This window comes from Furipterus horrens, unplaced genomic scaffold (assembly GCF_987537825.1).
Source record: "Furipterus horrens unplaced genomic scaffold, mFurHor1.1.pri manual_scaffold_1, whole genome shotgun sequence".
In the NCBI taxonomy this organism is placed as follows: domain Eukaryota; kingdom Metazoa; phylum Chordata; class Mammalia; order Chiroptera; family Furipteridae; genus Furipterus; species Furipterus horrens.
Genome location: NW_028327171.1, coordinates 121,443,569 through 121,456,836, shown reverse-complemented (window position 1 = coordinate 121,456,836; position 13,268 = coordinate 121,443,569). Strand labels below are relative to the sequence as shown.

The 13,268-nt window shown below is 36.0% G+C and overlaps 1 protein-coding gene across 1 annotated transcript in view; it reads left to right on the top strand.

Moving 5' to 3' along the window:
- The window catches only part of EPB41L5 (erythrocyte membrane protein band 4.1 like 5), a 149,499-nt gene extending 139,487 nt beyond the window's left edge, over positions 1 to 10,012 (top strand). Inside the window, exons 22-25 of the mRNA XM_090279315.1 lie at positions 1,006 to 1,080; positions 3,967 to 4,008; positions 4,364 to 4,494; positions 9,730 to 10,012. Coding sequence (XP_090135441.1) covers positions 1,006 to 1,080; positions 3,967 to 4,008; positions 4,364 to 4,494; positions 9,730 to 9,796 — 315 coding nt within the window. The 3' untranslated portion in view covers positions 9,797 to 10,012. The remainder of the gene's footprint in view (positions 1 to 1,005; positions 1,081 to 3,966; positions 4,009 to 4,363; positions 4,495 to 9,729) is intronic.
- The last annotated feature ends 3,256 nt before the right edge of the window (positions 10,013 to 13,268 follow it).

Below are 13,268 nucleotides of genomic sequence, written 5' to 3'. Positions count from 1 at the left end.
TGAGATTTTTTGGAATAGAGGACATTTAGTTCAAAGATTTATTGAATATATAATATATACTAGAAATCATGCTAGGCTTTGGAAATCAAAATCAAGTGAAACATGGTTACTTTTTTCAAATGGTCTCTAGTGCACTGGGAGAGAGAATTTTCATACATTGTGGCGGAAACATGCACAGGCTGTGTTGGAGCGCTCACCCAGGCCGCAGGGTGGGGGCGGCAAGGTGGGAGGGGGAGATTTAAGAAGACAGAGAACAGTTTTTCCATGTGTGTGATTAAAAATGAATATTGAAACATGAACAGGAGATTCACCATGGCCTGAAAGTGGGTAGACAGAAATATAATTGTATACATGAAGGGCCTTTTTTGTTCTTTACTACACATTAGATACTTATTTCTCTTATTTTCAGATTGGAATTTTATCTTCTATACTTTCAAAGTTCTTTCTGTCCCCACAAGCAACACACATGCACATGTACACACACATACACACACTCTGCAGTACAGAACTGTATCTTCCATAAAGTGCTTCAAATACTAATTAAACAAAAGTGTTAATTACCATTTATGGGGGAAGTTCATATGGTCCTCTTTTTCAAACAATGAAGCTTCCATACATCTGGGTAAAGAAGCATCTCCTTAAAAAAAAGAAGAAGAGGAAGAAGCATCTCCCTTACCATCTTCTGTGCTGAACTTTCCACCCCTCTCTTCTACTCTTAAGAGGCAGATAGTCTTAACCCTGCCCAGGTTTTGTCTCACTGAAAGGAACAGTATCTGCAAATACACATAACAGCTATCTTTTTAACATTCTGATTTTAGTCTGGGTTCCCCTCCAAGCAAAAGTGGAATCACTGATAACCATCATTCTTGAATGTCCCTGTTTGTTTGAAGTTTAACACCAATTAAGCCTAGGTCAGAATTATAAATTGAAATGATATGGAAAAAAAATTAGTCTGATGATTGATTAGTGGGTCATTTACCAACTATATATATTTTGTCTCCACAGGGTGCTGCAGATGAATTGGATGCTTTGCTTTTATCTCTGACTGAGAACCTGATTGACCGAGCAGTCACACCTCAGGTAAATGCGCTCTCAAACAGCAAACTGAAAGAAGTTTCTGTTTTGAAAATGTTGCTGTTAGATTCCAGTGTTTGCCATTTTAACAATTTAGTAAAACTCATTTAATAAGAGTTCATATTTCAGTAACCACTTAGCATTGCCTTTTCTGTGCTATAAAATTCGACAAGTTTGAATTGTGTGTCACTGCACAGTATGCCACTATGGTAAGCCTATGTGTAATTCAGCACCGTACTATAAGTAACAGAGGAAACATGGTGACAAACTAGCTTCAAAAGAGTTAAAACCATAAGGACATATTTAATTTTTTAAAAAATTTACAGAAAGCTGGGAGCATAAGAATGGATGGCATGGAATACATTGATCGCTATTGCAGTATGGGACATGCTGCAGTAAGTACTATGGCCATAATACAATAATAGTTCCTTTCCCCCTGAGACTTAAAACTTAGTTGGGTGAAAGGTAAAACTCATTTAGTGCCTCATGAGTAATATGACAGGAATTGCTGTAGGAGCTAGATATCATTCCAAAGGCTTGGATATACAGATGGTACTTTTTATGGTGCTGGATGTTTGCTTAGATCATTAATTCTCAAACTTGAGTATGTAACAGAATCACCTGCAAGTGATCAAAACACAGATGGCTAGACTCCACCCTCAAAGTTTCTGATTTGGAAGTGTAGGGTGCAGCCTGAGAAATGTTGTGTTTTTCTCTATTAGCTATAATTTTATTATATCTCCCACATTTAGATTTTAACCCATTTGAACAGTTTGAGTGTTGAGGGGGAGGAATGTCAGTTGTGGTTTCAATATAACCCAACTCTGTATTTTATCCTTATAAAAAACCAATTTTCTGAATATTATCTACTAAATAATCCATCCTTTCACAGTTGGCTTGTTACTAATCTTTCTATTCTGTTTCATTTGGGTTCTCTCTTTTATTGTTGTTGTTTAGTTTTTGTATTGGGATAAAATTGGTACACAAGTTTATGTATTTCAGGGGTACAATCTTATAATTTAATATTTGTATACAGTAGTCCCCCCACCCCACCTTATCTGCAGTTTCATTTGTCCATGGTTTTGGTTACCCAGTCAGCCATGGTCCAAAAATATTAAATGGAAAATTCAAAAAATAAACAATTTATGAGTTTTAAATTACGTGCCATTCTGAGAAGTGTGATGAAATCTTGTGCCGTCCCTCTCCATCCTGCCTGGAGTTTGAATCATCTTTATCCAACATATTCATTCACACTGCTGCCAGCCCTCTCCCTTTCTGCTCTAGTACTATTGTGTTTTTATTTTTCTGGCTTTGTAATCTATTATAATATCAAATATATCTATTTAAAAATTTTAGCATCAGTATGTCAGATTTCCCCTCAAAATCTGCCTGCACTTTAATGGAGTCCGTATTAAGTTTATAGATTTTGAAGAAAACTTGCATTTAAAAATATCTTTTCCTTTTCACTAACTTGATATATATCTGTAATTTCTCATCTTTATTTGAGTCGCTAAATGCTCTCTATACATATTCTATATTCTTTGTTAGGTTAAATCCTAAATAACTTCATAGTTTTATTGATGTTGTGATATTTGACTTTTACTGTTGAATAAGTTGATTTTGTGTCTAGCAAACTTGCTGAATTCTTTCATTAGTAATCTGCCAATTCTGTTGAATATTCAATCAGCTTCTAGGGTGTGTTTAATATCTGTCTACAATTATTAAATCATTTCTCACATGTTGCTAGGTCTGTCAATTGTTGTTTATTTATGATAATTGTACTTCGTTAAGTTCCTTTAAGCACTCTAAAGTGTCCTTCTTTGCCCCCGTTTTTCTCTTACTTGCCCTTTTGATTGGTATAAAATTGACAGCCTAGCTTTCTTTTAAGTTTGTATTGCCTAGTGTATAATTTTCTGTCCTTTTATTTTCAGTCTTTCTGTATCTGTTGGTTTTAAATGGACCTTTTGTGAACAATAGCTTTCTGGATCTTGTTTTCAAAATATTATTTGAGAGTCTCTATCCTCTGATTGAGTTTAATCCATTCATATTTACTTTAAGTATGGTAACTATAGGATTGGTTTCTGCCAAACCATTTTTTTTTTTTTTTTTACTTATTTTCTCTTCTTTCTCTTTTATTTCCTATGGTAAAAGTCCATTTTCTTAATATTGGTGGGAAAATCATACTTTGTAATTTTATTCTTCTGATGGTTACCTAACTCATTAAAACCTGAACTTTTTTTTTTTTTTTAATCACAATCTAAGGCTATCGATGCAAGGGCTAGTCTAAGTTTCCATAAAATAGTGGAGTTGATTAGCTTATAATTCTACACAGAAAAGTAAGATCTAGAAAATTAAATGTTAAAATGAATCTAAAAAAAGGCTATGTGAAGCAGAAGTAATATGGGTGTTCTTATTGCTGTTAACTACACACATACATAATAATTTGAGAATGACCTGTATATAAACAGATGGGGGGTTTTTTTCTGTGTATTTTTGTGTTATTCATTTTGTTTTGTAACAATCCATTGTTCATAATCCTACCAAGAAGGCTATGACTTATAATGAACTAAAATTTCCAAAAATAAAATATTAAACTAATGCTGAGGTGGGGAAAAGTCCTATTAAATGAACTGAAAGTAGTAGTAACATTCTTGGAGTAGTACATTTTTAGATTAAAGAGAGTCTCAAAACTATGACAGTTTTTAAGTGGTGAGGTATGGCATCTGTGTGGTAAGAAAGGATCTTGGATTCCGAAGTTCATGTCAGCTTAAAGGGACCATTAAGAACTGTCCCCTCCAATGTACGTCACAGTAGAAGAAAACATGATGAGTATAATTATGCAAATAAGTCACTGTTCCCTAAAAATAAATACACATATAAAATTTATTTTAGGTATCTTCAACATCCAAGATCACACCCCGGTGGATTGTGCCAGTAAGTTAATATTTGTAATTTTTCTGTTGGTTACCCTTTCAGAGTGAGGTCTAAAGGATTACCAGGCTCTTGTATTTCTTTAAACACAGGGGCTGTTATCAAAGTTTTGTTAACTGATTTAATGGCTTCAAACTAGTGATTGAACTTTTCTGTTTGTAAATGCTTACAAATCATGACAAAAATAAAAATGAAAATCTGAAGGGAAGGATGGTTAAAGACAAATCAAAACAATTATGATCATCAAAGTCATCTTCCTTACTACCAAACTCGTTAGGGAAGATGATGTAGAGCTGAAGTGCTGACCCTTGGGTAAGTATTGTCACTTCTGCTCACATGTGCTGTATGTCTCCCTCAGCAGAGCGGTGTCCTTTCTAATGGACTCACAGGAAATGGACCGTCCTTGGTGGGGAATGAGGAACATGGTAATAGAGATGTAATCTCGCTGATCTCTCCCCCAGCACCATTCTTGGTGGATGCTGTGACCAGGTAAGGAAATATTCTCAATTGCAGTTTTGAGGCATCTACTAGTAGGAAAAATAAAATATATTTAATAAAATAATATCAATTCTTCTTTAATTCAGCTTAATTGAAACTGGATAAATCTCTTCTCTATTACTAGAATAGTTTTTTCTTTGTTCTTGTCAGTAACAATTTTCTACAAAATTATGAAGTAGACCATATTACGGTTTTTTAATGAAGTCTTTGTTAGATAAAAACATTACAGGTTTATCTTTTAGAATTTATATTTGGCTTTGAGTTGATTTCTCTTTTCCTTTCATGCTATACTATTAAGTTATCTGTCAATAAGGTGAAGAGGCACAGCTAAGGGTGAGGTAGGAGATTCCCATGGTGAGGCTCTGAGATAGCTTTACTGAAATCTGTTGCACACTCATTTCAACATAGCATTTGCCACAAAGAAAAATTGGGTTCAGTGATTATTACAAAAGCTGTAATTGTGTTTTGGACAAAACAGTAGTTGGGAGAAGGGCTGAATTGAGAGATATTATACAATAGGGAAGTGGATAGTTGGTAGGGTGTTTCTGGCACTAAATGTCTATTTCTTCAACTTGGTTATATGGGAGATATATATAACATGTTATACTTGTATGTAAATTTCACAATTTAAAAAATCTTAAAATATAATTTATCATATAAAAAAGACAAACCATTAAATATACCACAGATTTTTATCCTTATAACTTTAGGGGATTGCTAGCTTGACTCCTATGGTTAACTTGAATAATAAATGTCATTAATCATTAAAAAAAAGAAAAATTGGACTCAAGAGCTTCTGTTTATCATATAGTTCTCTAACATTTAGTTGATAGGACCAAAACTGTGCTCATTTTGTGGAAGATTTAAAATTGCCTTTTTTCCACCTTAGACTTTTTCCTGATTATGTCTGGTATTTCTTATGTCCTCCTGGTGTTGAAAATGTGGGTTAATTTAAGTAGGTGCTTCCCTAATTAGAGAGGAAAAATTATTAGAGATGATTAATTTAAGAGTAATTTAATACATTATTTTTCTAAACATTTATATGGCTAGTAATTGCCACTGTAAAAATAGAGATTATGTACAAAGGACCAGGTGACAATACTCTGTAATTGAGTTTGCACAATGAAATGTTAGTTCCTAAGGACTTCCAAATTGAAAATTACAGATGAAGAAGACCGTATCTCTACTCCTTCCCAAAGCAAATTAGTCATGGAATAAGAGATAAAAATGACAAGTAATATGTCTGAAACTAATATAATGTTATATGTCAATTATAACTCAGAAAAGACAAGTATTAATAAATCAGTGAAACAGAATAGAGTCCAGAAACAGATTCACACATACACAATTACCTGATTTATGAAAAAGTGATGGTTCAGTGCTATAATAGCAAGATCAATGTGAGTAGTATTGCTACCTTCAAATGAAAAATTTCCATACCACCTATCCATGAATATTGGATGTGTTTTCATTTATTTAGATCTTTAATTTCTTTAGTGATGTCTTCTTGAATGTAGACTTGTTCTTTTGTTAAATTTATTCCTAAGTAATTTATTTTTTCAGTGCAATTGTAAGTTAATTTATTTTCTTAATTTTATTTTTTGTATCCTGAAATCTTGCTGAACATGTTATTAGCTCCATAATTTTTCTGTCTTTTTTTAACCACCTCCGAAGATACTTCTTTAATTTTATAGTATAATTAATTAGGTTTCTATCTGGTTATATTGATTTTTTTTTTCTGATACCCCATTATATTCTAATCTTTGAACTCTAGGGGAAAATGTTTGTATTTTTTCTTAAATACACTGTTGGAAATGATTTATTAATATTGAATGAATTTTTACATTTTTTGTACTTAAAGATAGATTGGTCTAGAATGATTTTTTGCACTGAATTTTTCTCATATTAGTGTTGATTAGCATCTTATCAGAGTCCTAATTTCCCAAATCTTTATTCACATTTTAATTATAAACTCTCTAGATTTCTCAGTTATTCTCTTCTAAATTGTGAGTCTTACAAAACATCATTACATTAAAATAAGATATAAATTGTGCTTTTTTTATTTTTGCTTGCAACTTTTATTTTTCTTTTTTTTTTTTAATTTTGGTTTTTCAATTACAGTTGTCCCCTTTTCCCCTAATTTCTCTCCCCCACCCAACCCACCCCCTCTCCCGCAATCATATCCCTCCCCGTTGTCCATGTCCATGAGTCTTTTATACAGGTTCTTTGACTAAACCCTTCCCTTACTTATCCCCCTTCTCTCCCTCTCCCCTCCCCCCTATTAACTGCTATTCTGCTCTTTGTTCTATTTAGTTCCTTTGTTTGTGTTGTTCTTTAGTTTCCTGTATTAGGTGATATCATATGGTATTTTTCTTTCTTTGCCTGGCTTATTTCACTAAGCATAATTCTCTCTAGTTCCATCCATGTTGTTGCAAATGGCAGGAGTTCCTTCTTTCTTTCTGCTACATAGTATTCCATTGTGTAAATGTACCACAGTTTTTTGATCCACTCATCTACAGATGGGCACTTTAAATTGTGCTTTTTAAATTTACATATATACATTGACAAATTCATCTTGAATCCATAATTAATATAATTAATTTATCTTAACTCAGAGATACATTTCTACTGTTCTAGTATATACTAAGCCATATACACGTCCTTTTTTAGAATGTGCTCACCTTTCCTAAATGTATCATGTGGCATTAATTGAGACCTCTTCTTTGTGCCATATAAACATAAATTTTATCTCAACTTGTATGATACCACACAAGCCATAAAAAACAGAAATGACTACCTTAAAAAAAAAAAAGTTTCCAAACAGCATTCCATCGCTTCCATCTTAAATATAACAGGAGCCAAAGACTATCAGATGTTTGAGGAAAGACCAAAACAGATAAACTGAATGAAAAAGAAATGAGGAGGAAATAAAAACTTCACAGAATGAGTGTTGTGAGGGGAAAGATACTGCATCTATGCAACAATAACAGGAAATTTAAAAGAAAAGGAAGAGAAAACAAACTATCCTTAGAAACTATTAACCATGTTAAAAAAAAGTCCAAAGAATACATGGAAGATAAGATTGAGGAAATCTCCCAAAAAGAACAAAAAAATCAAAACTGGGAGAGAAAAGAAAATTGGAAGATTGGTCTAGAAAATCCATTATATCAGTCATCAGAGATACAGAAGAAAGAACAGAGTAAATGAAAGTGAGAAAATTGTCAAAGAAAGGAATCAAGATTTCCTAGAACAGAAGTACTTGAGTTTTTAAATTAAACAGGCCTACTGAGTACCCAGCACAGAGAATGAAAGTAGACCAAGGAACATCATAAAGTTTCAGAATATCAAAGTTAAGACAGGATATAAGTCTTCAGAGAGGGGAAGAGTAGGAGTGGAAATCAGAAAGACAGCAGACTTAACTGAAGGCTAGAAGATAATGGAGCAATGCCTTATCCTAGAGGAAAATCATTTTTCATATAGAGTTTTATATCCAAACTATCAATGAAACATGAGATGAGAATAAATAGACATAGTGTTTCTCTTTAAAATATATACTTCTCATGCTGTCTTCCTCAGGAAGCTATTTACTGGAGTACACGTTCCATCAGAACAAGGTGATTATCCAAGAAAGAACATGACATGGGACCCAGAAACAGGCGGCTGCCACCTTGAATATTAACATGATCAAAAATTTTCATAAACTGTTGAAATGATAAGAATGAAGGATTGTGGGGCTGGTGAATGGGGTGTAAGAATGTTAAGCTTTCATAATCTCTAGTAAGAAGTCATTGTAAGGCCCTGGCTGCTGTGGCTCAGTGGATTGAGTGTTGGCTCGTGAGCCAAGTGTCACTGGTTCGATTCCCAGTCAGGGCACATGACTAGATTGCATGTCAGGTCCCCAGTTGGGGGCGCGAGTGAGAGGCAACCACACAGTGATGTTTCTCTCACTCTTTCTCCGTTCCCCTCTCTCTAAAAATAAATAAACAAACAAATAAATAATTTTTTTTAAAGAAGAAGTCATTGTAGAAACATGTCCTCTTAGAACAGTTAGGACTTCTGCTAGTTGTGACACATCATGGAGGGCTTATTAAAACACATTCCTGGGGCCCGCCCTCACACTCTTTGGTTCAGTATATCTGGGGTGGTGTCTAAGAATCTGCATTTATAATAAATTCCAGGAACTACACTTAGAGAACCAAAGATACAGAAAAGTGAAGAAAAAAAAAAAAAACAGTTGAAAGTGTCTCTGTGTAGTAAGAATGTAGAGAGTCATATAAGTGACTGCTGTTTCCTTTTGATATTTTAAACTACAGTTGATCCTTGAACAACATGGATTTGAGCTGCACTGGTCTACTTATATGCAGATTTTTAAAATAAATATATTTTCGGCCCACCATATCCCTGAGTTTCACATTCACAGATCCAACCAGCTGCAGATGGTAAACAGTATTTTCCATCTACAGTTGAGAATCCACAGATGCATAGTGCCAACTCTATGCATTGTTCTATAGCAGTTACATAGGGGACTTGAGCATTTGCAGATTTTGATATCCACAGGGGCCCTAGAAGCAAATCCCCCATGGATAACGAGGGGCTGTAGCAAAGTTTTTGGGGAGTCAGAAGTTATATGCAAATTTTCAACTGCGTGGGTTTAAACTAACTCCTGCATTGTTAAAGAATCAACTATATGTCCTTTGTACCATATGTTTTTATATTGTTTGTTACATCTCTTCACCTAAATTCATGCTCTTCACTTACAGCAGACTCTTGGGCCCTCATGCAAAGCCCATATACTTTTATTTTTCACGTAGCTCTAAGAAAAGGTACTGACATAGAAGCTTAAACACAGCCATCTGAGACTGTTTAAAGAAGAGAACAGCCCACTTGGTATTTCCTGAGCAGATTGATGCCATGCTCAGCACAGTGCTGTTCTTGATATTCATAACAACTCTGACTCACTAAGAACTGGTTAAGTGTCTGTGTGGTATATTTTATTCAAGGAAGTAGGGGAATTGGTATCTTTAAATTTCACTTTGAGATTAAATATGCATCAGTTATCTAGAAAATTCCCTTCTGTGGACTACCTTACTACTAAATTAGGTATTACAACATAGTCATTTAGGTTTGTAATTTACTCTCAACATGTTGCATATGGCACTTGGGGAGAAATGCATGTAGTTTCTCTCTCAAATAGTTTCATTGAATAACTCATTTTCTTCCTTTCAGTTGTGCTCCAACTTTGGCGGAAGAACCCATCCTAAAGCAGAAGTGTTTATTGACAACTGAGCTCTAAGGGATTGCCTCCTCTTCGCCTGTAACTGGAATGTGTAGCCCCCTAGTAGTTTCTCCTGAAGTCAGTTTCTGCTGAGTGTATTGGATTCAGGAGCTTGCCCTTTACTTGTTGGGTAAAAAAAGTTATCTTAGATTTGCTTCTAGTTCCGTAAAAGAACAGCTACCTTTTTTGTCTGACTGGAAGGATATAATTACACTGTATATTTTTCCAAATAAGGATATCGGTCTTTTACTTTCTTTAATTTTATTGACGTTTTATATTCCTGAAACGGGCATTTTCTCTGTGGTTTTTCCTCAAACTCTTGGCTCCACCTAGTGGTTGTAATTGTTCATACCGCCTCCATAACGCGGCAGTCTCTTGTCAGTCAGATTCTCTCTAGTATCAGGGTGAGTATCCAAACCTGTTGAAAAAAACTGCACTTTTCTATGCATTAACTGGAAATAAGAATTTAGGAAATTAATGAGGACATTATGTAGGCAGATGAAGTGCTAGCTTTTTTTTAACAATTATTACAATACTGAGAAGTTTAGAACACAGAGGGTTTTCAGATGTTGCCCATACTTTTGAATTCTTACTGGATTGCTTTCTTAATAGTCCCAGTTTACACCAAGGTAAGATAACCCTTGAGAAGAATTACGGAGAAATCAATTGCCCGTCATTTTAGCTCTGCCTTCCTGCAGGAAGCACTGTCAGGCACAATACACACTTTCTCTAGTTTGTCTGCCAGGTAGGACAGGCCTCCACACCAGTACTGCATACTGGAAGAACTCACATCCCATATTACTTTAGGAATTTTATGTTAGTTTTTAAGAAGTGCTCTAGAATTTTCTCATCACTCTTGGACTGTACAAAAAAATTCTGGATGTTAAAGTAGTATATGCTCATTATAGATAATAGAGAAAAGTGTAAAAATAACCACCTGGAATTGCAACACCCAGAAAAAACAGTTTAGCTTTAAATCTTTGGAATGCATAAGGCAAACCTCAGTTGCTGCTGGGAATGAGGATGATGTGGAAACCATGTTGTTAAAGTCATTGTTAATCCTGGTTGTCAAGGACCAATGTTAAACTATACCTCCTGGAATTTGTTTTTTAGTTTTCTGCCCTATGATGTGTATGTAATTAAGTTCTCATTTGTGCTGCTCAGCATAAAAGGACATCCGGTATATGATCTTTAAAACTCATGATTTGGACTATCCTGAGCTATTCATGTGCTCAGGCAAACACACACCAGTGTCTGACTGGAAAGTTCAGGAATTTTAATTTGCTGTTTCCCAGGGAGCTGTAGAGACTAGAAGCCACTTTTACACAAAGCAGTTTTGCTGAAGGAAGGAAAGTTGGCACTTATTGCTGGCTGCCTCCCCTTAGCCATTATGCCAAGCTTATGAGTTTCATTGGTGGAGCTCTTGCCAATTTTTAATTGTAAAGCAAATTTCCTCACAGCTGTTAGTGACACTTAGAACGAGGGGCTTGACTCAGGACATTTTGGGCTGAACATCACATTTTCAGTGTGCTGACAACCCCAGATGTACTGAAAGGTTTAAGTTGCACTTTTAGCCACAGAACAACTAAGGCATTACTAACTTGGAGGGCCTACATTTTTCATCCAGTTTATAAAGTAGCACCATCCTCATTTTTAACTTTTTAAAATTTAGGAATTAAGTTGTTGAAAATATTCCATGACCTTTGTGTTTTCTGGTACCTGTATTCCTGCCAGTCCAAATAGTGATAGGGACTTTCTTAAAATTCATGTGAATCTCAAGCTAAAAGGAAATTTTGTCTCATGTCCTGGCATGAAGTGGCAAACATGAAAGTGAACACTTGAATGATGAATTAGCCCTGACAGACTAGCTATACCTTTCCTGTCATATCTGCAGCGGGTGCCATCCCAGAGCTGCTGCAGTGCTCATCTTGTTCCCTTACTGGAGAATGGAGAGCGGGGAGAGCAGGGCTGAGGATATCTGTGAATGTGTCAGGTGGGGAACAGAAGTCTGTCTCTGAGGAGAGGGAAGCACGAGCGAGTCAGTAAAGGATGCTAGCAGAGAGAGATCTGAGATAATGCTGGATATGAAGGCGGGCTGGTTACACTGAGAGGGAAGAGGAATAGCTGTGGTAGCTGCACAGGCTGGTGACCTTCAGGGCAAGAGTACCTCATTCCAAAATGTTAAAGCCCACTGCACATCTATATAATCTGATCCTCGGATGAGGGAAAATAGCCCTACTTACTGTTCAAAATGACTGAGTTGGGCAGGAAGTTTTTCTGTATGAAATGAAGTTCTCATTCAATAGCACAATATAGCTAAAAAGAAATAATGGCAACATTTAATTCAATCAGGAGTAATGAGAACATCATTGAAAAGAGCAAGAACAATAGCTTATTTGAACACTCCAGCTAGAAAGCTGTTGGCATTCCTTCACTGGAAGGCAGCTTGAAGGTGATTTATAGCTAAGATAACAGACCCAGATGGCAAAAAATAATAGAAGGCTGTGTTACCCACAGGCTCAACCACTCTGGTTACTTTCTTGCCAGATTTCCTGATACTGGTAACTCACTGAGAATAACTTGTGACTAGGAGCGGATTTTAGGCAGGTGCTTAGAAAGTGGTGGTACTTTTGTCCTCTTGCCATTGTCTCGGTCTGTGAGGTGTTCCTGTCACTGCTTCCCAATAGTTTGCTGTGTGCACTGCTCTGGGGACACTTACCTCATTCCCTGCCATAGACGTCCCTGCGGGAGCAGGAAGGCCAGGACTGCAAATCCGTCCACTTTACGGCCCTGGAGTGGGAGGACTAGTTGGCATGGTGGGGAAGATTGGTAGATTTCAGCTTTCAGACCTAGACTCCTCTTCAGAACTTGAAGGAGGGAAGATCCTGTTTCTTACTAATTGTCAGTAGTATCGCCTTTGTGCACAAAGGAACATCTGGTCGGTCCTTCATTCCTTGCCCTGGAAACACTACTGAACAAAGAAATTATTAGTTTCCTTTATCTTGATAAATTTAGACTACCTTTAGCAGCTTTCCTAAAATGTTTATGTTGTTGTAAGAAAAATTCTTTTTAGAAAAAAAATATTACTTGCACTCTACCGACTTTTTGTCTTCTGCACAATCACAGGTGTTCTGTGGACAATTTCGGATGAAAGCCCTGGGTGGGGGCTGCATTTTGACTGCCTGTTCTCGTATGCTTCCAGTTCTGACTAAAATGGGTGCCTCTGCCTTCTCTCTTAGATGAGCCCCAAGATGAAAGCGCAGGTGCCACCCCAGGAACCCTGTGGAGCAGAATTACTTGGCAGTCACAAATCTGTGATATGTTTCTATAGATAAGGGTCTTGAGAAGCAGAGCTCTTGTCTTCCTGTTTAGAGCAGGGGTCAGCAAACGTTCTTCAGAAAGCAGAGGTAGTTAACATTTTACAGTTCACTGTGCTATGGTTCAGAAGCAGCCGAGGCAACAGAAAATGCCTGAGCATGGCTGCATTCCA